Source organism: Bombus vancouverensis, chromosome 12 (genome assembly GCF_051014615.1).
Source record: "Bombus vancouverensis nearcticus chromosome 12, iyBomVanc1_principal, whole genome shotgun sequence".
NCBI classification, from domain to species: Eukaryota; Metazoa; Arthropoda; class Insecta; order Hymenoptera; family Apidae; genus Bombus; species Bombus vancouverensis.
In genome coordinates this window covers 12,527,927-12,551,269 of record NC_134922.1, presented here as the reverse complement: position 1 = coordinate 12,551,269, position 23,343 = coordinate 12,527,927, and the positions used below count along the sequence as shown (strand labels likewise).

The window sequence follows — 23,343 nt, the reverse complement described above, 5'->3', positions numbered from 1 at the left end:
TCGAACTGGCGTGTTTTGCATTTTAGCCGCAAGAAACGCGATCCATTGGCCCAAACAGCGACAAAACATTTGTAGCCAGCCCTCGCTGGGTTTTAATCGCATCAGACTCGACAGATGCGGCGTCGGTCTGCGAACGCAAAAATACAAAGTGTCGCTACGATCTGCAATAAGGATACAGGTGCAAGAAGAACGTGGATAACGTTGAAAAACGGGTTCGACGAAAAAAAAGAAGATAGAAGAGAAAAAATAAGAAAAAGAGTAGAAGTTTGCGCCGTTATAGTTCGGATGTCGTTAATCAGGGAAACGAGTGGCCCACTTGCACGCCAGCCAAAACGAGTTATCATCGACCATGGTCGTTAGACTGTGATCGGGGGTGGCGTGGCGGCCTAGCGAAGAAACGAAAGCCAACTATCTTTCGACATTTATCTCGTTCTCCTTTGTGTATGTTTGCTAGTTGCGACGAGAAAAAACGAACAAAGACGCGAGAGCAAGAAAGAAGTAACGCTGTATTCATCAGAGAGAACGACGGCGTGATCTTTCGCTGCTTTTTATTTGCCCGTTGTATCGCGAGACTTCTTTGCTCCTTTTTCCGTTCCACCTCCGGGGTTTTACGATCTTTTAATGGAGACCGGATTTAACGGTGACCATAATCACCGAGCACCGAGTAAGATGCTTGTGCTCGGCTTTCGACTTTCGGCTTTCGCACGTTCATCGCGGAAACCTCTTAAACGAGCTTCGTTTCCAAGTTATTCCGTCTGTCTCCGCATTTTCCTTTGACCTGGTCGCGTTCAGAGATCCGAACCATCCTCCGTGCCTACTCTGGCTCGATCTTCTTCTTTGTTTTTCTCCGCTCACGAACGATTAAGAATGGATAAGGCCGCGCCATTGGTACGGAGTTTGCTCCGCGACGGCGTTTCGTTGCGGCGAAAACCGGATCAATCGCGCAGCGGCTCGACAAACCGTGGTTTTATTTTAACGAGCAACCGCAGCCCGCAACAGAGCGATCGGCGGTTTCGACGTTATACGGTGCTCCGTTGGTGCGTCATTGAAGCGGGATTACGTCAATCTACGCTCACAAAGTTCGCCGGGAGGGTGGATGGAAGCGAAAGCGATCGCTCGTGGTGCTGGCAGCTCGCACAAATTGGGGATTAAATGACGACGGAGAGGCGCGAAAGGCAAATTTTCGATACCGTCGAATTTCGGTTTTCGTCGGCATCAGCGAGATAAATAAAACGCAACGGGTCTACCGGCCAACGGCCAGACGAACCCGCCGAAACTTGAGAAACTCGTTGCACGGTTGCACGATGGTCACGCGTGTCCGTGAAGCGTACGGAAGTGTACGAAGGGATACGGAATTTCTTCCGCCTGCGCGATCTATCTCTGTCAGTATGCAATAACTCGATCTCCACCTCTGCTTCTACCGCTGCATCCACCTTACATCCTTGATACAGTCCTCGTCTACATCCAGGTTCGCGCGTTAACGACGAAAAGGAGGAGTAGGAGCGCGGATGGGGGGGGTGTAAGGGTAGGGGTGAGGGGTAAGGGCGAGGGTGAGGCTGAGGCTGAGGGTGAGGACGACACGGGAAACATTTTGGTTTCTCGGGAGGATGGTTATTCACCGCGACAATTTATCCGGTAAATTGCATCGGGCTGGCTTGCGACTCGACGGATTCGTGACCCGTTTCTGGAATCCTGGAGATCGTCGAATCGCCTCGTTCGTCGTGGCTCGTCTTGGTGGTTCGATTCGATTAGAGTCGATCTCGCGGTGTAAACACGCCGAGAGGGTACACAGAGACGTATTTGCGATTAAATTCGATCACGATTCCGCTATCTCGTCGGCGGAGGCAGACGGCACCACGGTCGATTAATGATCCGGAAAAACGATAATTCGTCTCGAAGGTATCGGAAGACCGATTCGAAGGACCGTCTCCTCCTCCTCGTTCCACCTACACGCCGAGTAGTTTACGCATGCGCGCGCGCGTAAATCTCTTTCCACGGATTTCGATGCGGAACGAAACTCCAGATTAATTCACCGACGAGAGCGAAGCGGATAGCGGGCCGGGCGTAAACGCGACCATAAAATTTAGGTGTTCGACGAACGGATGCGGAGGGATCGGTTTAAAGTACGACTTCATTGGCTCGAGCTCTCCGGACCGAAGAGTATCCTTCTCCTCTTCTCTCCTCTCCTCTCCCCTCCTCGTGCTTCCTACCGCCTCCACTCGCTTTGGTTTCCGGGAATCGTGATATTCGTTCGTTAAACGTCTTCGACTTGAACTCTTGCCCTTCTTTTCGATCGAATCGTCGTTTAACGAGAGAGAGAGAGAGAGAGAGGGGGAGAGAGAGAGAGAGGGAGGGAGGGAGATCGCCAGTCTGACAACGTTCTTTCACCAGCCGGTGATCAGACGGCAATCGACGAGCGCGTTACTATTCGTAGAAAGATATCCGCAGAACGGCAGGGTATACGCGATAACTCGACGAGCAGTGGACATTAGGTACTTGGGTGTAACGCGTTGATAGCGCAAAATTACAGTCGGCTGCGTTTACGTGACTCCGATGCGCCCGCGCACCGCATACACGCCGGCTAAGGCATTCCCCGTGGCGATTATCGTTTGCCCCTAATTGATCGTAATACGTAGATAAACGTTCGGACGACTCAATTCTCAAAGCGAGCCGCACTCCACTGATATCCGCGATAATGGCAGCAGGCGTACTTCCATATACTCTGCAACAGCTTCTCTATCGATAACGACGTTCGTTCTTGCAAGTGACGCGCATTCTTTTTCCTTCTGAGAATTCGCTATGCAACGCGAATTGGGTACGAAGCGCGCAAATGGCTGCCACAGAAAGGTTCAATTAGTCCGAGGCTTTTTAGAGAGCGAAGAGAAAGAGGACGAGGACGAGAACGAGAGGATAGGAGGTCGTATCCGAATCCGAGTAGGACCATAAGGGATGCAGGTTGGTGGACTCGAAAGGGGTCGAAACGGTGCAGGGGCGACGTACGCTCGAATGGAACGGGCAGCAGATATAGTAGTCGGTGGGTGGGATGCAGGAGCATATGGTTAAACCGTAATGGTAGAGGTGATATATTTAAACCCGGCAAAGTTTGGTGCTTGGCTGTACGCGTGGGTTGGTACCGGGGTGTCGGGCGTGCCTCGCATAAGTTTACATTATCTTACCATCAGATGGCAACTATACCGGTTCAAGCTCTCGCGGACCGAGCCAAGAGGTCGAGAGATTTCCTCGTTCTGGAAAAGCGTCCGTTTCTCCTGCACACGTACACACACGCGCATACACGTACGCGTGCACACACCTGCTCTTTCGTTCGACTCGTTTGGAGCTCCACGTCGAATCGTCGATAATGCGAAACAACGGAAACAGGTGTAATAGCCTGCACGTATATCGTTACTTAAGGTTGCTGCTCCTTTTTCGTATAGTACCGTCGACGGTGTAGCACGGTCGTAAATTAAAGCATCAAGTAGCGGATTGAGATAATAGCGTTACTGGTATCAGTGTTCTACTTGTTTCGATGGCCAGTAAACCAAGAGTTCCGAATCCTTCGAGAACTCCTATCGAATTTCATACGTTGTGTTTTCTACTGTTTTACTCGCGTCAGAAAGTCCAGTATTTATATTCCTGATATCGCACGTGCGTGAATAGCATCGGCAGAGGCTTCAGCTTAGGAAAACTAACGGAAGAAGACACCATCGGTATATCGTAAATGACTAAGAACCTAAGAGTGACGATCAAGAGCCTCGCGAGACTCGAGATATGGTAGCATCGGTATTATGAAAAATCATCTGTGTCCTGATTTATTTTACCGAATAAAAATTGCACGTTTCTGCGGATGTAACCTTCGTCGCAATTTCACGATTCGATTAGGCACTGTTCTCGACGATATAATTATAGGATATGGCGAGTGTTTTCTTAGAAAGAATCGAATATATCGAACAGAGTACAAGACGTTAAAAAGACAAACACGAACCAGTGTGGTTTCCGTTACGACTTCTTTCGATTGGACGACGATTGGATATTCCGAAGCGGTTAGAAAATACGCGGAAAGTTCTCGACTTACGGCCGATTAAGTCTGTGGAAACGCAACACCTTCTCGTATTTATTTTTAATTTATCAATTGCTCGTCCGTGTAACGTCGAGAAGATCGAGTAACGCGACATTTACGAACGAGTGGTAAATACACGTATTGCGCACACGAGACAAAACTCGAGATTAATAAAGACTTTGTTGCTAAACCCACTTATGCACACCGAACGAAAGAACACCTGACTCGCGAGCGCGAAGATACCGCAGAGTACTCGGCGATCGAGTGCCATTAAAGCATCGTTTGCTCCGATTCACGGGGCATGTGTGCTCATCCGGATTCGCGAAAACAGCAGTGGCGAATAATCCATCGTTCCTCGGATTTCCCTCCGACGATATTGCGATGAAATTTAGAAGTACTTTGCTTGACAGGCGAATCTCGTTCTCTGCGAAATTTCGACGATAAAAATTGACCTAAAACTATCGAATATAAGTCGTTGCGACGATAATATGTAAATTTATATTTTTACGAATTGGCATCATCCTCTGAATTTTAAATATCGCAGCAAGTATTTTTCGTTGAACGATTTGTAAGCGTTTTATACATCCCATAAATACGTAGACATCCCGGATCTAATTATCACGAAATCTTCGACAATTCCTAGTGATACAGGAGTCAAAAGCTCGACCTATGAACACGATTCTGAAGCTTGTTCTCTCTCGGTTGTTTCGTGACCCTTCGGCTAATGGTAACGTGCGAGCAGAAAAGGTAAAAGTCGATTTGTTCGTTTTCTCGGCAGGATTATCGGTGGGTATATTCGACCTGCGGAAAAAGGCGTGCGTTATTCGCACGGTGATCATGACTTCCTCGAGGAAAAGTGGTTTCCGTTTGGCGCACGCACGCCAATCATTACCCACGAATTCGTCGGCGTGGTGTAGGTGGTGTATCGTGTGCAGTCCGATAGAGTGTAACGCGTATCGTTTGTTCCGCGTTCGATAAACGATGTTGGCTGTTGCCTCTCGATTGTACGATCGTTCGACCATACGAACGTTTATCTGCGAGAAACAGTTGGGAAAAATTTGAGAACGCTCGAGATCCACTCAAGGCCTGGTTTCATTAAACCGAGGAGAGAGATTACCCGGGGAATCGACTCGAGAGTCCCCTCGGCTAAGGACCGTCGTGAAAGTTGGTGGTAAGCCAAACAGTTTCGCGTTCTTCCCGCCCCCTCTCTCCCTCTCTCTCTCTCTCTTTCTCTCTCCCTCCGCTTGCTTTTCATATCCTTTGTTCTCTCAACCGCCTCTTCTCTTCTTCGTTCGCGTTCTCTCTCATTATAAAATACCCAATTAATTCGAACTTCGTAAGAGGATCACGGGATAATTAATACAATAAAAATAGACGTCGCAATAACAATAGCGAACTTGGACGAAATATGCTAAGAGGCTTAGCCGAAACCTCGCCCGGTTCCTCTTCTTTCGTTGCAGCAGCGCGCGTCTCGTTTTCGTTCAGCTCGTCGAGCGGCGACCGCGTTCGACGATAGGAGAATCGACGCGAAGCAAAAGAAACCGTCACGTAAGGAACGAACGCGACCGAATGACCGCGCCGAAGGCTATACTTTCCTAACACGCCATTGCGTAATTACGTGCTTCGCCTCGTTAGGTGTATTACTTTCTCCGTAAACCCGTAATCAGATCCGAACGAACGTCGGGCTTGTTTACCGACCAGATCCCTGCCTTTGGATTCCACCGATAAGGCTTGTCAGTCCAGTCGATCTGGCCACGTAGGAGCTCCGAGAAATTTCGAAATTTCCTTCATGGAAACCCCCTAAACTCGCCGACCCTTCGCCGTCGCGATCCGAGCGCAATATCGTGACACTGGACGAAGGATAAGAAAGTGCTGATTATGCGAGCGAACGCGTAATAGGTAGAAAACTGGCGAGACGGATCGAAAGATCGAGCTGCAGGCTGCAAGCATCGCTAACCAGTGCGATCTGAATTCCCAGCGATACCTGGATTCGCAACGAGGAAATTTTCCACGTGTATCTTTCGACGAAGAGATTTAGTAGGAAGCGCGTCCGACAAGTTCGTGCGATTCTGCGACCTCGTATTGAAGGGAATTTTAATGGATCGTAGTGTGGTTAATTTAGGGGAAAACCTTAGGAGGCAAGAAGGGTTGTTTTCTTCTCGCGACGTCGGTGCAGCTACAGTTCGATAGGTCCAAACTCCCTAAATCGTCGCGCACGACCTCCGGAGATATTACCCTGCTACACGGTGGAAGGGATTGCTCGGTATAAATTGCATCGTGTGGTCGACGAAGCGCGGTCGAAATTGGGGAAATTAAGTTCGCCGAGTATAGAGCGTGCCGGGCTATACTACTACCGCCACTAGTACACACAAAGAGAGACCGCACTGGCATGTGGTTCCGTGTAACCTCGATGTCGATACACTCGGGTCAGCGCGTCGAGGAACGAGCAGACGTAGCAGCCGAGGGATCCCACGCATCGGCTGTTTGCATTCGCCGCTAAACGGCCGCTCATGCCTCGACGAATTCGTCGAATGTGAGCAGACCTGCTTGCAGTTTCCGAGAACGAGACGAATATCGATACAGGTCGTTTCGACGAAGATTACGGAGAAGGACTCGGGGCGATGGTTCCAGGACTTCTGACCCTTTCGCCGCGATCTCCGCGTTAACAGACTCGTGGTTAGACTGCAACCTACGCCTTTACCGAACCAGGAATATTCCACATTTGATTCCGGAAGCAACGGATTGCGAATTTTTCTACGAATTTTTTCGCCGATTCGACGATGACTCGTTGCGAAATACGACGAACCGAGTACCTGGTACTTTGCCAATTTACCGTACACTCTTCTCCAACTTGCCGGACGGTGCGTGCAACGGAAACTCTAACTGGGGCCCATTACTTTGCCTCGTTGCCGAATCTGTTCTCGTTGTTCTCGCAGGATTAGCCGGCGGAAGTCGGTTCGTGATCCGGATTGGGAAGAAAGTTAACTGGCCCTAAAATGCCTCGAATCGACCAGTGAATGGCGTTGCAACTACCGAAACTGTTAGCGGCACGCGTGCTCGTGGCAACGTGTTATGAATCGTTTGATTTCGTTCCGTTCTTGACGCGAATGTTAACCCTCTCGATTTTCATACGAATTCCGATTCAACGAGGCCTGCGAAATACCCTGGCGTGTGGTCGGGCGGCCAGCACAAACCACTGTCATTCTAAATTCCTCGCAGCGAGTCGCGTTGAATTTTGTTTTGTCAACGCGCGGCCACGCTTCCGACAAACTTGCGACGAAATTTTTGTGACAGCCTGGCTGTTCGGGACACGACGTTAAACCGTAAAACGTCGAAGGTCGGACGAGGAAATTATTCCGCGTGACAATGCCAAATTCAACCCTCTCGAAAGGTTCGAACCTCGAACGTGCTGATTCGAATCGTACGAAAGAGAAAGTAGAGTGGAGCCCCGCGAAACGTGCGAGGGACAAAAGGAGAAATTAGCTGGGCGATGAAGCGAGCTTGAGAAACGGCAAACGAAAAGGTGTGGTTGGTTGCACGACCGCGAACGTATGTCCGTCAACGCGAGTCTGCAAAGAACCAGCTCTCGTCTGATTGCCAACAGCTAATCGAGTTATCAAGCTGAAACAAAGTGCATTGTAAACGATCTATTATCTTTTATCCGCAGAAGGCATTTTAATTTGAGGAAGTTTCACAATGGTAATCGCGTAAAACCGCTCTCGCAGCGATAATGAAAGGAACTGGAGGTAAAGGGAAATTATAGGAAAGAAGATATGGTGGCGTCGTAGAGGAAGCCGCGATAACTCGAATAAACCGGTCGGAAGCAAAAGGGAGACGGTAGAAAGCGAAGGAGAAATCGCTGCATCTTGAGGTCGAGCGTGTCGACGCATTCTGACAGGAATAGAAAACGGCAGCGGCTTCGGGCAAGGCTAGTTGGAAGAATCGGGTATAATTTCTCGGTGACAGGGTGGCGTCGGCTTTTCAACCCTTATAATATCTCCAACACCCTGGTCGCAGTTTCTGTCATCCCTCCTTTTTTCATCGCCACCGTCTTCCTCCTTCTTCGTGTTCCTCGTTGGCCTGCCTCGGTCCTCCCATCCTGCCTCTCGCTCTCTGCTTCTCGGTTTCCCTGTCGGCCTCTCCTCGCCTCTTGGTTTCACCCTCGGCGCGCTTTTGCTCCCGGGAATACATTTCCATGCATTTTCCTGGGCGGGTTCTCCTGGTCTTTCGCTCGCCCATGCCCGGTTTTCACCCTTTCTCCGTTCCTCTCGCTGGTCCACCGTCTCTCCCTTCCCCTCGGTCTTCCACGCGCTTTAATTACCAACTTTTCCGTGTTTCCCAGGAATTCGCGCTCGCTCCACCACCTCTTCCGCGTCGACAGTGGTTTCTTTCGTACGCTTCTTTATACTCTGTTTTTCTTCTCCGGCCGCTCCCTCGCGGTCCCGTGGGCCACATCCGTGCTCGCTTTCGACGAGTGTACATAAAGTTTGCGCGCGCGTACAAATATACACGGCCGCACAGAGGGTCGGGAAATCTTGTAATGCTTCGCTCTCTGGCTCCTTTCCTAGACTTTCTCTCTCCCCTCTCTCCTCCCCTCTTTCACCGAGTATTTGCTTCTTTTCGCCTCCCACACGGATACGAAATATGCCACAGCGACGACGCAGCATCGTACAGGGATCGACGCGTGCTGGTTCTCCGTAGCAACCGCGAGTCGACAAATAGATCGCCATCTATAGACGAACGTTAATCCTTTCAGCGCTGGTTCGTTCATAACGCCGATTCAAAACGGAGAACGATACAACTCGGACGTTCAGACAGGATCCACGAGATAATATCGTTGGCCTCGTTCCCTCGAGTTTCTTTTTCAACGGGTCTCCGAGGAATCGCGAGGTAGCTTGGGTACAACGCAAATATAAGGAAAAGCGAGCCGAGTCGTTGTCGAAACGATTAAAAGTTTTTCTGGTTTAACGATCCGCTGGAATATGCAAGCCAGCGCGAACCTTCCCCTTGCCGCGTCGATCCCGTCGGCTTTCCTTTCTTTCCCACGATCGTTTGAATCTTTCTTCCGTCGTTTCCACGTCGCTGCTCCGGCTATTTCCGCTTTCCGGCTGGTTCAACGATTCGCTTTTCAACGCGCATCCTTCTTCGCCGTCGATGGTCATGAACACGTAGAAAGTCAGACGGGGACGATGGCGTTTCCTAACGAGACTCGTGTTTCCTGCAAGAGGAAACTGGTCTTATCGAGAATCTACGAACGAGTCGAGAAAGCGATAGCATCGTCTACGGTTGCTCGCGCGCGTTCAACGGCCGCTTCGCTTACGCAGCAACGTCCGATGGAAAAAGGTAGAAGAATAGAAGAAGCCGTTCGAGGTGGTTGAAGCTTCGGTATCCGTTCGTTGCGTATCGCTGCATCGCGCAAGTAAACGAACGTCGAAGCGTATCGAATTTCCTGCTGCTCGAATATCACCGGAACCTGAATATTCAGATTAATTCGACTAATTCGAATTAATCGACAAAACAAACGAATAGCTCGAGTCGGAAATAAATCGCAAAAAAATGATCGTTTGTCCTTTCAAACTATTTATCAAACGTTGTTTAACATTTCCATAGAATATTTATAAAAATGTGGCGTATTGAATTTATTTAGCGCTATTGGCGGACCACTCAGTGAAAATTGAATTGAAATTGCTTCGGCAGTTTAAGAGAAAATTGGTTTTGAAGTTCGGCAATTTTATACGCGTACGGATAGAATTCGGTTGTGGGTTTCCTTAATACAAAGTAATTTCAATCGCTTTTAGCATTAAAAGCCTTTAGATTCGTCGGAAACGGACGTCAACCCCGTTGAAAGTGGCGCACGTAGGTCCACGTGCGTTACAGCGTTTCTCTCGATCGCCGTTATCGCCACACCGCGGACGTAGCAGCTCGTGCGGTTTTGTACGCGTACGAACGTTGCGTCGCGACATCGATGGCAACGTCCCTTGAAAAAACGCTTCCACGGCAATGTTGTAACTCTTGGAGTTTAAGCAGAAGAGCATCGTCTGTGACGCATCGTCCGGTCCGTTTATCGAACCGCACACAGCCGGTGGATATTCCTCGAGTAGCCGCTGGCTAATTCCCAAAGAGATTATCGAAGACGCATCACCGCGATTCCACGTCCGAATACAAATTGGTCCCTTGCAACCGCGGTGTGGCCCGGTTCGAATGGAAGGCGGAGGAGAGGGAGGGTGTGCATGCATAGAGCGTCGGTGTATAGCGAGAGCGGTACAGGTGCGACGGGTCGAGGCAGCGAGGAAATTGCAGGGTTCTCGGTCCCCCAGGTGCTCTTCGTCATCATAAAGCCTACGCCACTGGCATTGTACCTGTATTAAAGCCAGCCTCGAACACGACCCTGCGACTCGTCGCCCTCCTCTCCTCTGGTCGTGTGCTAGCTCTTCGCGTTTCCCGTGTTCTGTTCGCTCTGCTCGTTCTGTCCACCCTCGCTGCCAGCCGACTATGTATCGTCGACTGGTCGACCATTTCTCGAGACCACAGCCAACAGCCTTGCCTCGCGTTCCCTGGTCACCGCACCGCGACCAGTCGCCACATTTAATAATCGGTATTTATGGGAAAAACTTGCCAGACGCTCTCCTCGCCACGTCCACGATGGCCCATCGTTGCCGCATCGAAATCTACGACCTCTCTACACTTCCGCCCTCCTTCGTCCTTCGTCCTCCGCCTTCCGCCAGCGCAAATACCGTAACTTCGAGTCTCCGTGCCCTCGATTCGCCAGCGAACGCTGTACAAACGATTATTGGCAGACAATAAACGAGAATTTGGACACGATGCGCTGCGGGATATCAACACTTGGGTGGTTAACCAAAATTATTCCGCGGTTAACCAACCAGCGTGCGTAAAGGAGCGGATTCGACGGAATATGGCAAGAAGCGGGAAGAATCCGTACCGATTTTGGGACATTTCCATTAAAAAGTGGACAAATTGTTGCACTCGAGGCTAACTTTAACTTTGGTCCTATCCCGGATTCGTTAAATTTTTAACAGAAAGTTTCCCGATCGATTCCGACAGAGGCGCCCCAAGTACACTCACCGTGTCAAGTAGAACAGCTTACTGGCTGGTCGGGCGCGACGTGGCGCGCTTCGAGTTGGACAATTCTTTGGCCATCGAGGATCGTTGTTCGCGAAGGCGATGTCGCGAGCGATTTCGGATACGTACGAGCATCGACAGTTTCGGACGATTCCAGTGGAACGATGGGCGATCGTGCGGGCATGCCGGCGGAGCCAAACTCCACAGGGAAAATCGTGGAGGAAAGCGGTTCTTGGCGTAATTATTTTCGAAGGATTAGTCGTTAATGCGGCGAAACACTTGGGAACGAGATAAGCTTCGCCGAGTTCCCAAAGAAAATAAAGGCTGATCCTGTCGGACGGTGGCTTACTTTTGGCAAAAACAACGCCGCAGCGGCGCACCGGAACGCCAAGAGTCGTGGATTTCTCAGCTGAACTGAAATAACCAACGGCACAGGAAGCCGTTTTAAGAACAAACTGTTGGTTGGTCGCAATTAAAGCTGACCCGCTTTCCGCTCGAACGCCGCACTTTCTTTCGACCATCGTTTTTCAAACGGAATTAATTGAGACGTGCAGCGCACGGGGCTTTCGCGCCCGTGATTCTTTTTCGTCAAGTTCGCCAGAACTGGTCCATGTGAAACGCATACAACGAGTGGTACGAACGAGAAATACGAAACATAATAATAGAGCGAACGCGTCTCCCGCTAGTCTACCAATATAAACTTCTCGTTGCTGTCCGTCCGTTCAGACTGAATTACCTGACCCTGTCCCGGAGGAGTCTACGCCCCGGCGTCCAACAACAAAGTTTGCACGGGCAAGTGAAGCTTAATTAAAAGCTACGATGACACTCGAGGGCCACTCTGCTCCGAGGGGCCAACGATTCGTTTCCCTTGGTATCGAGAACGAGAGGGAAACTCCTAATCGTCTATCGTTTACCTTCGCGGAAGAGTTAGCCCGGCCGCTCGGCTTCTCGAGATAACGCGCCGCCGCGTCTAATTTTCCACGAACCGCCTTGCTTCGAGATACTCGGCGCCAGGAATAAGACAAGAACATCCGGCGGGTTACTCCCCTTCGACGCGTTTCATTTCCTAATCCTCCTCGCGCCGCAATATCGCTACAAGAGCGTCGTTCCTCGTGCAAATCGCAGCTGAGGAACAAACGCAAATAAAAGCTCTCTCTCTCTCTCTCTCTCTCTCTCTCTTTCTCTCTCTTCTTGCCTCGGTATAAACCCTGACAAGTCACTGTGAAAAATCCGCCTTCCGCGTTATTACCCGCGTTTCGCGGACATTAAGGTCGAGCTTTGCGCGCAGGAGCCTCTTCGATTCCAACTACTTTTAACCTTTCTCGCCGTTCGAATTTATGACCCGCGACCAAGAATATTTGGCTGGCGATGCTGCGCCGAACATCGGCCCGCGATCCTCCTCCAACCCCGTGGAAGCTTTCGCGTCTTACGGTATGTACACCTCGCAGCACCTCGCAGGGTGCTAATGCGCGTGATCGATAGGAGGATGGAAGTTGAAACAGCCCTTGCGTTTTTCGAGCGTTCGCCACGCACGCTTGCTACGCGATTTAAAAGCATACAGCGTGTATATCCTTGGCGACTGCGTGTGTTCGGTTCACTGGGAAAGTAGCAGAGTGGCACGGTAGAATTTTTTCGACGCCGAGGGCTCGTTTGAAAAATGCGAGGCTTGCGTGGTCTGTGCGTGTTCGAGGAACACCTGCCTTTCTTCGTAACCTCTGCCCTGCTTAGGCTCTACGACCACCTTCTCTTCGAGATTGCCACGGCTTGATTCCAGGTGTACCCTCGTCGGTAGACCGCCGTCCAGAGCCCAAAGAACGACGGGCACGCGAATTATTAAGCTAATAGCTCCGTGAGTATAGCTCCGGCGTCTTCCTCCCTGTACGCTTGGAAAACAGCACTGGCGAGTATTTTCCTGCCTGGTAAAAGATATTGAGTCGTTTCAGCCAAGTTTCTACGGTTTTCGATGGTAGAAAGTTGACCGCGCTGTCAGACGTTTTTCGACTTTGCACACGAAGATTCGTATCTGCCGGTTTGTCTGCGCGCAGTGCTCCGGCCACGTTTTATCTCGCTCGCTGGATCGTGCGCCGTTGCAACACGTTCCTCTCTGCGTACTTTGGCGTCTCCGTCGGTTCTAATATTTCGGTTGTCGCGTTCGAGCTTGTCTCTGAAAGGGAATCTTTGCTATCCGTTGCGAGAGGCGTGTCGCGTCGTCGTCGTATGCGATCGGCAGCACCGTTGGCCGCCCGTCCGTGAATCAAATCGGGAGATGGCATCGCGTGGCCTCGCGAGCTCGAAGCAAATTGTTCGGAAAGCCGGGTCGCGTTTGAATTTCCAGCGAAAGGTTTATGACTATTCCTCCGTTGGGGCTCATTCGTACCGAATTGAGCGTATAACTAGCGGCGGCCGTTCTTGAAGCGCGGTATATATATAAATAGGACGTCGAAGAGTCGTCGCCGGCAGCTGCAAAACTGCCGCGTATTTCTGGATTTCGAGGAAAATTGCTCTCGTTCCGCCGCCGGTGCATCGATTGCGTCGATTCGAAAATCTCGCTCTTTATCGGCGATGCGATAATTTTCAACGATCGTGTTAGACGCGCGCGCTTCTCTTCCGCCTAGGACCGCCTAGGATTTATGCACGGTTTCTGCAATGTCCGTAGAATCGATCGTCGAATACCGTGGTTGCCGTGCATCGGTATCGACTCCGCTCCACGCTGCTAAGAGTCTCTAGGGCAAATCTAGACACGGCAAAACGTCGGCTAATAATTTCTCGCGTCCGCTGCAACGACCGGGAATTTCGGAAGTGCGGCGGATGCAGACGCAGGAGCAGGAGAGACGATGGCGAAGGCAACGGGTAGAGGGGGAGGGAAGGGTAGTACTTGACTCGATAGGGAGTACCAATTATTTCGTTTGACCTGGCTGGTAGCCGGGCGAACCAATACTCCGAGACAAATTGTCAATTTATGCTTTCTCGTTATTACGCCGTCCTGATCATAGCGCGCGGTTCACCGCGAGCCAACCGAAATGCACACGTATCGTCATCGAGCGCATTTTGCGACATAGCAGGAGAAATGGTTCGAACGTTGTCGCGCGCAGTCGCCGTTACAAGCGAGTGTCGTGTGGCGAGAGACGAGAGGAGCCAGGGCTGGGCCTGACTGTTTCGTTTCGTTGGAATCGCTGACGATCGGTTGACGATACGTGGCGGACCCGGCCCGTTGAATGCCACCTCGCGACGATAAGATCCGGCGAAATAAAGGAGACAAGCGTACGGAAATGAAAACTACCGTGGAAGATCGCGGCACGGTGTACACCGCGCGTAGAACCGTAAAAATAAAGCGTAAAATCAACTGCTGACTCGATTGTGACTCTTTTACCTGCTACATTCGGGGCTGCCTGCGCCGGAGGGAGTCGAGCGGAGTCGCAGAATATCGCGGAGTGTGCGATTTAAATCATAAAACTGGAGTAAAAATTCCGAACAGTTTTTGCAGCTGCAGTTGCAGTCGCGGGATGCCTATCCGTGACTGTTTCCTTGGCTTCCTCGCGAATTTCTTTTCCTCCGATTCAGCTCGTTTGGTGGCTCTCTTTTCTTACCGCTTATGTTTCTCTTTCGCCGTGCACCTCGAACGTTACCCGGCCATGGAACGGGCCGATAGAACCGTAAAAGGGAATTACTCGAACGATTCCACCTATTCGAGCGCGTTCTGCTCTCCGAATCCGTATACCTGTCCGTATGATCGATATTTCGTCGAAATCGTTTACGCCGCCGCTGCTCGTCCCCGCTGATCGTGCTCGCGATTCTCCGATAATCTCTTCTTCCACGGGAAAACTTCTTACCGACTTTGATGCCAAGCAGTCTCCGCGATTCGCCTCCAAATACCAATCTCGCTATCGTACCCGTGGGAAACCACGAAAATTGTATCCGACGACGCACGCGCTTATCAATTATTATCCTTTTCATTCTGCCTCTTTTCTCCTCCTTTTTCCCTCTCTTTCTCTCTTCCTTTTTTTTCTCTCGGTTTGGCAACCGAGTAAAAAGCATGCTCGACCGAGCGATATTTTACCGCTTTTTCCTCGGACCAGAGAAAGGATCGTGATTTCGGTCTGTTTCAAATCTCGATCCTCTGTCCGTGCGGTCCACCTTTTGCAGACTGATCGCGGTTGGTTCGACGAGATCACAGAGATCTCGCCAAGAGGGAAAAAAGAATGAGCGCGATGGCGCACTCCGTGTCATTAATTGTCTTTGACTTTGGAGAGAGACGAATTCCAGTCGATCGGTCACGAACGATTCGAGTATCCTCGTAGACGGCGAACGAACGGGCTATTCACGGGAAGATCGCGCGACGGAATAGGAAGCGATAATATTTCATTCGCGGGACTAGAATATCATTTTTCAATAGCGCGCAGCTTAGCCAGGAGTTATATCGACCGGCTATATCTTCTGAACGTTGCCCTTCGTTTTTCCTCCATTTCTCATTCCGTCTGCTTTTTTCTCTTTCCCTCTCTCGCTCTCCTTCCTTTTGTTACCGAGTTTGACTAGGCAGCCCTGCCGCGATCACCGGCATCCGCGTGTGCTCTCTCACGTACGTGCAAGCGGTCCGAAAACGCTGGCAAGGGGTGCGTCGCGCACAGTAAATTCTCCATGCAAATGAGATGGCTGATACGCGCGAAATATAAATCCGAAAAACCCGGCGAATATTTATGTCTATTATCTGAAGACCCTCCGAAACCGCTTTACCTCGCCTCGACCCCCTTCTCCCCCCCGCCGCCCTTAGCTGCTTCCTCGTGATCGGCATCGAAATGGTCCTAGTTCTAGAAGCCTCGTTCCACTAGCTACCCCTTATCGCGCGTCCAGGTACGCGGCATCGTCTATCGAATCGATTAACTCCTCCTCGAAATACCCTACGGTGTCGATAATGGTAATTGCGCCGACAGGTTGTTCCAGGGGAAAGAGGGAAATCAGTGGATCGTGATTTATCCAAAAGGACGCCGTATTATCGTATCGTAAAACGAAGTAAAAATCCGTAAATCAAGGAAAACGTACTTGTCGTGTTTTTCCATCGCGGTCGATTCAATCGTCAGGTTGTTGGACAAAAGGTGAAAAGGGAGCGTAGTGGATGAAAAATCGTAGGAGAGCGATTTAGCAAAGTCGATCGACTTTGGTCTCGCGAACGTAACCCGTTGGATGGTTTCGCGAATCCGATTCAAGTTGTTCGTACATCGGCATCGAACTCGAGCGGTGCAACGCGTCATGGAAACCAGACTCTAATTAGTACAGCAACACAGCCAACAGTCGCTTTAATCGCATGCTTCCTATCACCTGAAACGAGTTTCTCGAAGGGCTATCACGCGAAGTCTCGAGGTCTTTAACGCGTCGTGAGTGTTAACGGCTGGCTGACCGAATCGCCGCGCCAACTGCAATAAAATTACCGACTCTTGTTTTACTGGGTCGCATTTTCGCTATCCGTTTTTCCGATCGAGATTCTGATTCGCGTGTAAGAAGAAGAAGAAGAAGAAGAAGTAGTAGTAGTAGTGGAAGAAGTAGAAGAAAAAAAGAAGGAACAAAGGGGGGAAAAAGCACGGCGATGTATAAAATGCGAGTGCAAGTAGCTTACGTAAGCGGTGAGTGGTAGATTGGCTACTGTTTGAAAAACTTACGTATACACTCTCGTTCGTAAATATTAGGACACCTGCCGGTCTCGCAGGAAACGCAATAATTGACACAGATTATCAGAGAAGCGATTAATCAACCGCGATTACGTATTCGTGCGATACGACGATCCAGAATACAGAAAAAGCTGTGGAAAGTTGCAAGAATTATGCACGATAGTAGCGAACGAACGATTGTACGTGTATAGACGTGGAAACCAATTTGCTTTAAACATCGTGACAAAATTTTAAATCGATCGGTTAGAAGATTCAACGAGTGTTTGCGAATGTTTGAATGTCAATCGTGAAATCATTTACAAAGTACGTGGAACCGAAGAGTAATAAGCGCACCGGCAAATCTAACGATGTAAACGATTGAGAGGAAGAGGCGTAGATAAGAAAAACATCTGGTTTGATTAATTACGAGATTCTATTCAGATTTACGCCTAGAAATGGGATAATAATTACGAAGCCCCTTTCGTTGATCGATCCCCGATGACTTTTCAGGGTTCGTCTCAATTTAATTAATTACTGTATTAAACGTTGCAAGCGTCCACGATATTCATGAATGGCAGTGTACGTATCGCGTAACATGGCTGCGCGGAGTTTGATCGAAATATAAATCGCGTATCTCGTCTCGTTACGATACAAACGGCTCGAACGTCGGCCATTGCACCACCCGCTGTCCACGCCATTCCCGAAACTAATCGACTTTTGCGTTCTTATCGCCGCAATGTTCCATCAATGGAAAGTAATTATCGTCGTAGATCGTAAAGCGAGAACGGTCGAAGATGCGTCGATCGACACGGTCGCAGCGAAGTAAACGCGTGTAAATGAACGCGACCGTAAAAAATATTCTGCCTGTAGTAGCGTGCCAGAGGCGCTGAATGTCCCGGAGCACGCAGCTAGACAGGAAGACTCGTCATCTCCTTTTCGTCGTCTACCTATTACCCCTTTCACCGACCCCTTTCAAGGTGCTCTCTTTGTCTTTATCGAGCCACGTAGTAGCGGTGTTCCCGTGATGATCGCGCGCGGGGTACTTGGTGCAAAGGAGTGGTTTTCAACCCCTTGCGGCCGTCTTCCACCTCCCGATCCTCGACAGCTGGAACGAGCCTTGGCCAAGAGCCAGCGTATTCATTCCAGAAACTAGCCCCCGATCCAAGAGGCCAATTATTTAATCAATTCCACCCTCTTAGCGGCCGGTATAGACACCACATAGGCTATTGGAGGTACGGAACTGCCGACGACGACAGTGGCGGGCGTGGACAATTGAAATCTCGGCCCCTTCCTCCCGCCGATCGTGGACTTGGTTTTCGAGACGACTCGATTCCAATCGGTCGGTCACACTCGGAAGGTATGCCCATTATATTCACAATGGGACGATTTCGGAGCAATCGTGAAAACTTTGGTTGGAAGGGTGCGAGAGCCGAGGATCGAGGCATCTCGCACAAGCCTTTCTCGCCAAATCTGCGCGAAAGTAGTCGTTATTTCTTCGAGATATACCTCAGAGACGCGTTTATCGTAACGTCGTTTGAAATAAAGAGAGCGGTGCGGCCGGGCCATCTCGAAACGCTTAAAGGTTTTCGCTTCGAATTAGTGCCGCAAAGTCACGAATTCGTGCTGGTGTAGCTAGCCGGGTAGCTCGTGTCTCTGCCCGACCACGCCAACGTCGTACATCACGAATCCCCTGAGAGACCCATCCTCTTGACCGCGTCCATCCGCAATCCTACGTCCGAACGCTCGAACGTTAAACGTGATTTCGGGCTCACGCTCGCGATTCCACAAAATTAATCCGGGTCGGGGCCATCGATTCGCCTCTTTTCCTGCTGTCCTGTCGTTTATTTTCCACCTACGCCACGTCGAAATTTAATCGAACTCGTTTCTTTCCGTGAAACAGCGTGGCCGCGCCGCAGCTTTTTAATTTTTCCCACGATATTTATCCCTCGGTATCCCGACCCCTTACGTACGAACATCGTTTCGTCTGTACGGCCAATTTCCACGGAATCGGAATATGCTGCATATATCTATAGCCGCTGTTGGATAGGTCGACGCATCGATAAAGAAGGAATATAACGCGAAATGGACGGTAATAAAAATTACATCAGACTTTCCCTCAACCCCATTCCCGCGCGTCCATCGATCCCTCGCGTTTCCCAAACTTTTATTTACGCTCTGCTCGAGAGCGCCGTTAATTATTGCCACGAATACCCCGACGAATCGTAACGTAGCTGCGTTACCAGTTTCTCGTGAATTATTCCGTATCGGTGGAAACGAGCGTGCTTGCCCGAGCCGGCCATCCAGCCGGATCCTTTTTCAGTGCCTCGATTAAATACGTATGCGTTTATTTCCAGAGTATTCATATCGATCGCGGCATCATTTAATCAACCTTTGACCCCGATCGATCCGTCTCTCTGTCGCGAACGTCGCGCCAAATTTCCACCAGAATTTCATATTCGATTCACTCGGGCTATCTAGGCGAACGCGCGGATGGATCGAGGGGAAAACGTTGAAAAATGAAAAAATTCGAGAGCAACCGTTTTGGCGGTGTCAAATTCGATACAGGCGCGCGCCGCGCCGCGCCATGTCGCGTCGTGTCGTGCGGCGTCGCGCGTCGCGTCGCGTCGCGTCGCGTCGCGTCGCGTCGCGTCGCGTCGCGTCGGTAGGTTTCGATGAAAAATAAATACGGCCGAACGTACGTACGCTCGTACGTACGTATACACACGTTGGTCGCTGGCAAACGAAGCGAATTGTTGTTCGCGTAACAGAGGGGCTCCGGTGTACGATCGTTTGCTCTCGTGAAAGTAACCCGCGTCCGCGCGCGCAATCGTGACCGCGATACGAATCTCTCTCTTTGGCACGCTCGTCCCGCCTCCGGTATATAGGTCAGCTATGTGCGGATCGCTAGCTACGATGCCGACGTGCTTTCGCGGTAATGACGCCGACACACCACGCCGGACCCATTTAAATATCCACGGCCGATCGTTTGACTTTTTCTTTCCGCCACTCCTGTCACAGATCTAATTTTCTATCGCAGCGAGAAACGTTTCCTTTCGATTTAACCCTCGAACAGTGTACTCGCGTACCAGTATCTATCGCGTGTATCATAGAGATGATTTTGAAATTTCATCAGGCCTGCAACGAGACGCAACTATCGCGATTAAATTGGGAAAATTTGAAACCAATCGGAAAATGTGTACGAGTATTGCCGGTACGTACGCGGTATCCAAGTGTTGCGCGAATCTCTGTTACGCGAAACACAAAAATGAGAATCAGATTCCAATAATCGACAAAACATACTACGAATAGTATACCCTTCTTTCATAATTAATATGTCGAACGAAACGGCCGGTAATTAGCTAAAATTACGTATTACGTGCTAATATCGTTCACGTTTAGTCGGCAAAAATGCCATTGACTTTTTACCAGGGAAGCTTCCAATTGCTACTTTCTTGCAGCGAAAATATTCGAATATTCGTCGGACCGACGTTCACGATTTTAAAAATGAGCGATCGCGATGGACGCCGTATTCGGCGAACGAGGATTGAATCAAGGGACAGGCTGGTGCGTGGAACATTATCGAGATTGCAGAATATTTCAAAGACGGGAAGACGCATGGGTGGCTGCTCTGGATGAAAAATGTCAAAAGTACGCCGGCCTCGATCTAAGAATTATCGAGGAGCTGCCCTATCTCGAGCGGGGGAAAAAAATCGGTGAAACATTTAACTAATAGCTCGACGTCAGGAGAGAAAGATCGGGACGGTTAAGGGCGTTGCGCGTACTCCGCGAGGGAAAAAGAATGCTCGCACCGTGCGAGAGATAGAGCAGGTAGAACGGTATCGCTTCTGCGTTATTACGCGACGAGTCATCGGAGAGGTTGTTTCTCAAAGTTAATTTACACTTTCCGCGACGCGTCGACACGCGTCGTGATAACGTTTCATACGAACGGCGCCTATACGCATGGGATTTTCCCTACAAACGTACATGGACGCGTGCGTTTGATTAAAACGGTATCAGTATTCAAGGGATTCTATCTCTTATTTCAACAAAGAGCGCTTCCGAGGTTGTTGTTTCGCCGCAGAATTATGTAAACGATATACGTAGGATGGTTGGTTAAAGAACATCGTATACAAAAATGACGACCGTAGTTTCTCGAATAAGAGAGCTTCAGTGGGATAAGCTGTTTGTACGCAGAGGTTCCAGGTGATCGTTTCAAATGTCGATAAACGTAACCATACTGTAAGCTGTAGATATTAGGTCGTCCGAAAAGTTTCTTTCGTTTTACGAGGAAACGATAGACGCACAACGTATTTTATTTTATACTGTTTCATCGAATTACTTACGATCTATTCTGTTCTGTCGAGATAAACATTTCACGGACTTGGTTTCATATTTCTATGAAGGTGCACTGTCGTGAAAAACACGTTTGCGTAGGAAAGACACTTTTCGGACAACTAATAGATATTGTAGAAGCAGAAAAGCCCACTTAAGATTTATGAAAACGTCGTGTGATATTCGATAACGTTATGACAAGGAATGCGTAAAATAAGTGAGATTACGATAATTGGAACATCCCCGTTAGACTTACCGGTTAGCTGATTTTTATAGGAAATCTGGCCTTTAACCTCGCGTGGTATTCCAACGAAAGGCAGTCGTTGAAATTTATTTAGATATTTAACGTCCGAAGAAAAAGAAATTTTCGAACCGTTGGATTCGGAGTTATGTCGCTAGCGGCGGTACAAAGAAATCGCTTTTCACGAGGTCCGTGCAATTAGCGGTTCGTACGTTCCAGCGTGATAAAGAATAGAAACCGAGACGAGAGAAAAGTAAGAGAAGAATACCAGAGCGAATAATAAATATTTAACGTGAAAACATCGAGGCGGCGGACAATCTTTCAAACGTTTTACGAGCCAACGAATACGAGGGGCGGACGCGCACGCAATTTCCACGCGGTTTCGCGCTCCTGCAAGAGCTTCCGCGATACTCGACTCGCCCGAAGAACCCGGTCCACGCGTCGTCTCCTTCACACGCGCAGAAATATCTCTGCCGCGTAGAACGAAGCACAAACAGATCGTAGGATAGCGCGAGACCGGAGAATCGACAGCCGATCGCGTTTCGTTGGTCGAATCCCGAATAATATCGCCGTACGCGCAACGATATCGTGACTCGTTGAGAATCGAAAGATCGCAGCAGTACTCGCGCAGAAACGCGATTGTAACGAACGGAACGTTTCGAGGTGCACGAAGCGTTCTCCGTAACGATGGACGACTCGACTCAACGAGCTTCTTTCAGGAAACATCAGCGACTCGCAGTACATCACATACATGACAAGTAAGTACGAGCGGCGTGCAAACTAAGCGCGCTGCAAAGTTTCGCCGGTGACCGAGGACGCGAATTGCACGAGCGTAACTCCGCGGCGAAATTTATCGAAGGTTCGAAGAAGGAAAAGAGCAGGAACGGAGCGTGCAAAGTGGAATAAAAAGAAGGAGAAGAAAGGGGAAAAAAGAGGAGGGAAAAAGAAAAGAACGTCTGGGCGACGTCTGAAGAAGTTTGGTTCGCACGGCCACGCCGGTCTATGTTTCCTTGCGTTTCAAGGGCCTCGTTAGAGCCGCGGCAAACCGCCGTAAATCGGCCTGTTTTCGAGGGCCGGTACTCAATTTCGCTTGGATGACCGGCACCGATCTAAATTTCAAATCCGCTAATGTGTATTTTTGCAGCGGGTCCGAGGCTCTTATCGGCCAGGTCTGCTACACGCTTTGCATTTCAAATTCCGCGCGCACAACCCGTGTCGAGCGTGGTGGCACGGACCAACTTTCGAATGTTTCTGCCCGCTTATGCGCTGTCATTTGTTTCCCCCGCTCCTCTTTCAGATACCAGCCGCCGATCTACGATATCTAGCGGATTTTATTTATGGCGGCACCGACTACGTATCGGAATTGATTCCGTGATTTATTCGCCAACCGTCCTTCGAACCGGCCGGTCGATATCGTCGAAGAGAGGCTGGCCCGAAATCGAATTTCGAGAGACAGGTTTTTCCTTTCGAATCGCGTTCTCGTTTCCGTCTCTTTCCCTCGGCGCGACCTGCTCCAGCCTCTTAACGAGGCGCAAGCGATAAATTTTCTTCTCTCTTCCTTTTTCTCTCTCTCTCTTTCTCTCTCTCTCTCTCTCTCTCTCTCTCTCTCTCTGTCTCTCTCTCTCTCTCTCTGTTTCCCTATCTCTGTCTGTGTGTGTCTATGTATATTATATGTATAGACGTATCGATTCGGTAGAGTTCGGTGCGCCTCGCGACGTTATTCTCCGCGCGAAAATACCGCGCGCGACGAACGCATTAAGGTCACGAAAACTGTCTCGTCGTATAATTTGTACAACGAGAAGGTATCGGAGAAAGTAGGCGGAGATGTAAGAATCGAGCACGCCGCCGCTCCAGTGCCGTCACTCTTTAACGACGGTATAACTTGGACTTTATCTTCGCGTAATTTTCCTCGGTACATCTTCGCGCGGTTTTTACGGCTCTTCTTAATGCACGGGACGACTCGCTGGCTAATTGCACCGCGCGAACCGACGATT

General features: G+C 49.8%; 1 protein-coding gene across 8 annotated transcripts in view; it reads left to right on the top strand.

Moving 5' to 3' along the window:
• The window catches only part of Lar (tyrosine-protein phosphatase Lar), a 208,231-nt gene that overhangs the window by 79,930 nt on the left and 104,958 nt on the right, over window positions 1-23,343 (top strand). For 7 of the 8 annotated variants that reach the window (XM_076623429.1, XM_033331200.2, XM_033331190.2 and 4 more), the window contains one exon: window positions 22,069-22,107. The exons of the other annotated variant lie outside the window; for it this stretch is intronic. In XM_076623429.1, the coding sequence (XP_076479544.1) occupies window positions 22,069-22,107 (39 nt within the window). The remainder of the gene's footprint in view (window positions 1-22,068; window positions 22,108-23,343) is intronic. 8 annotated transcript variants of the gene reach the window in all.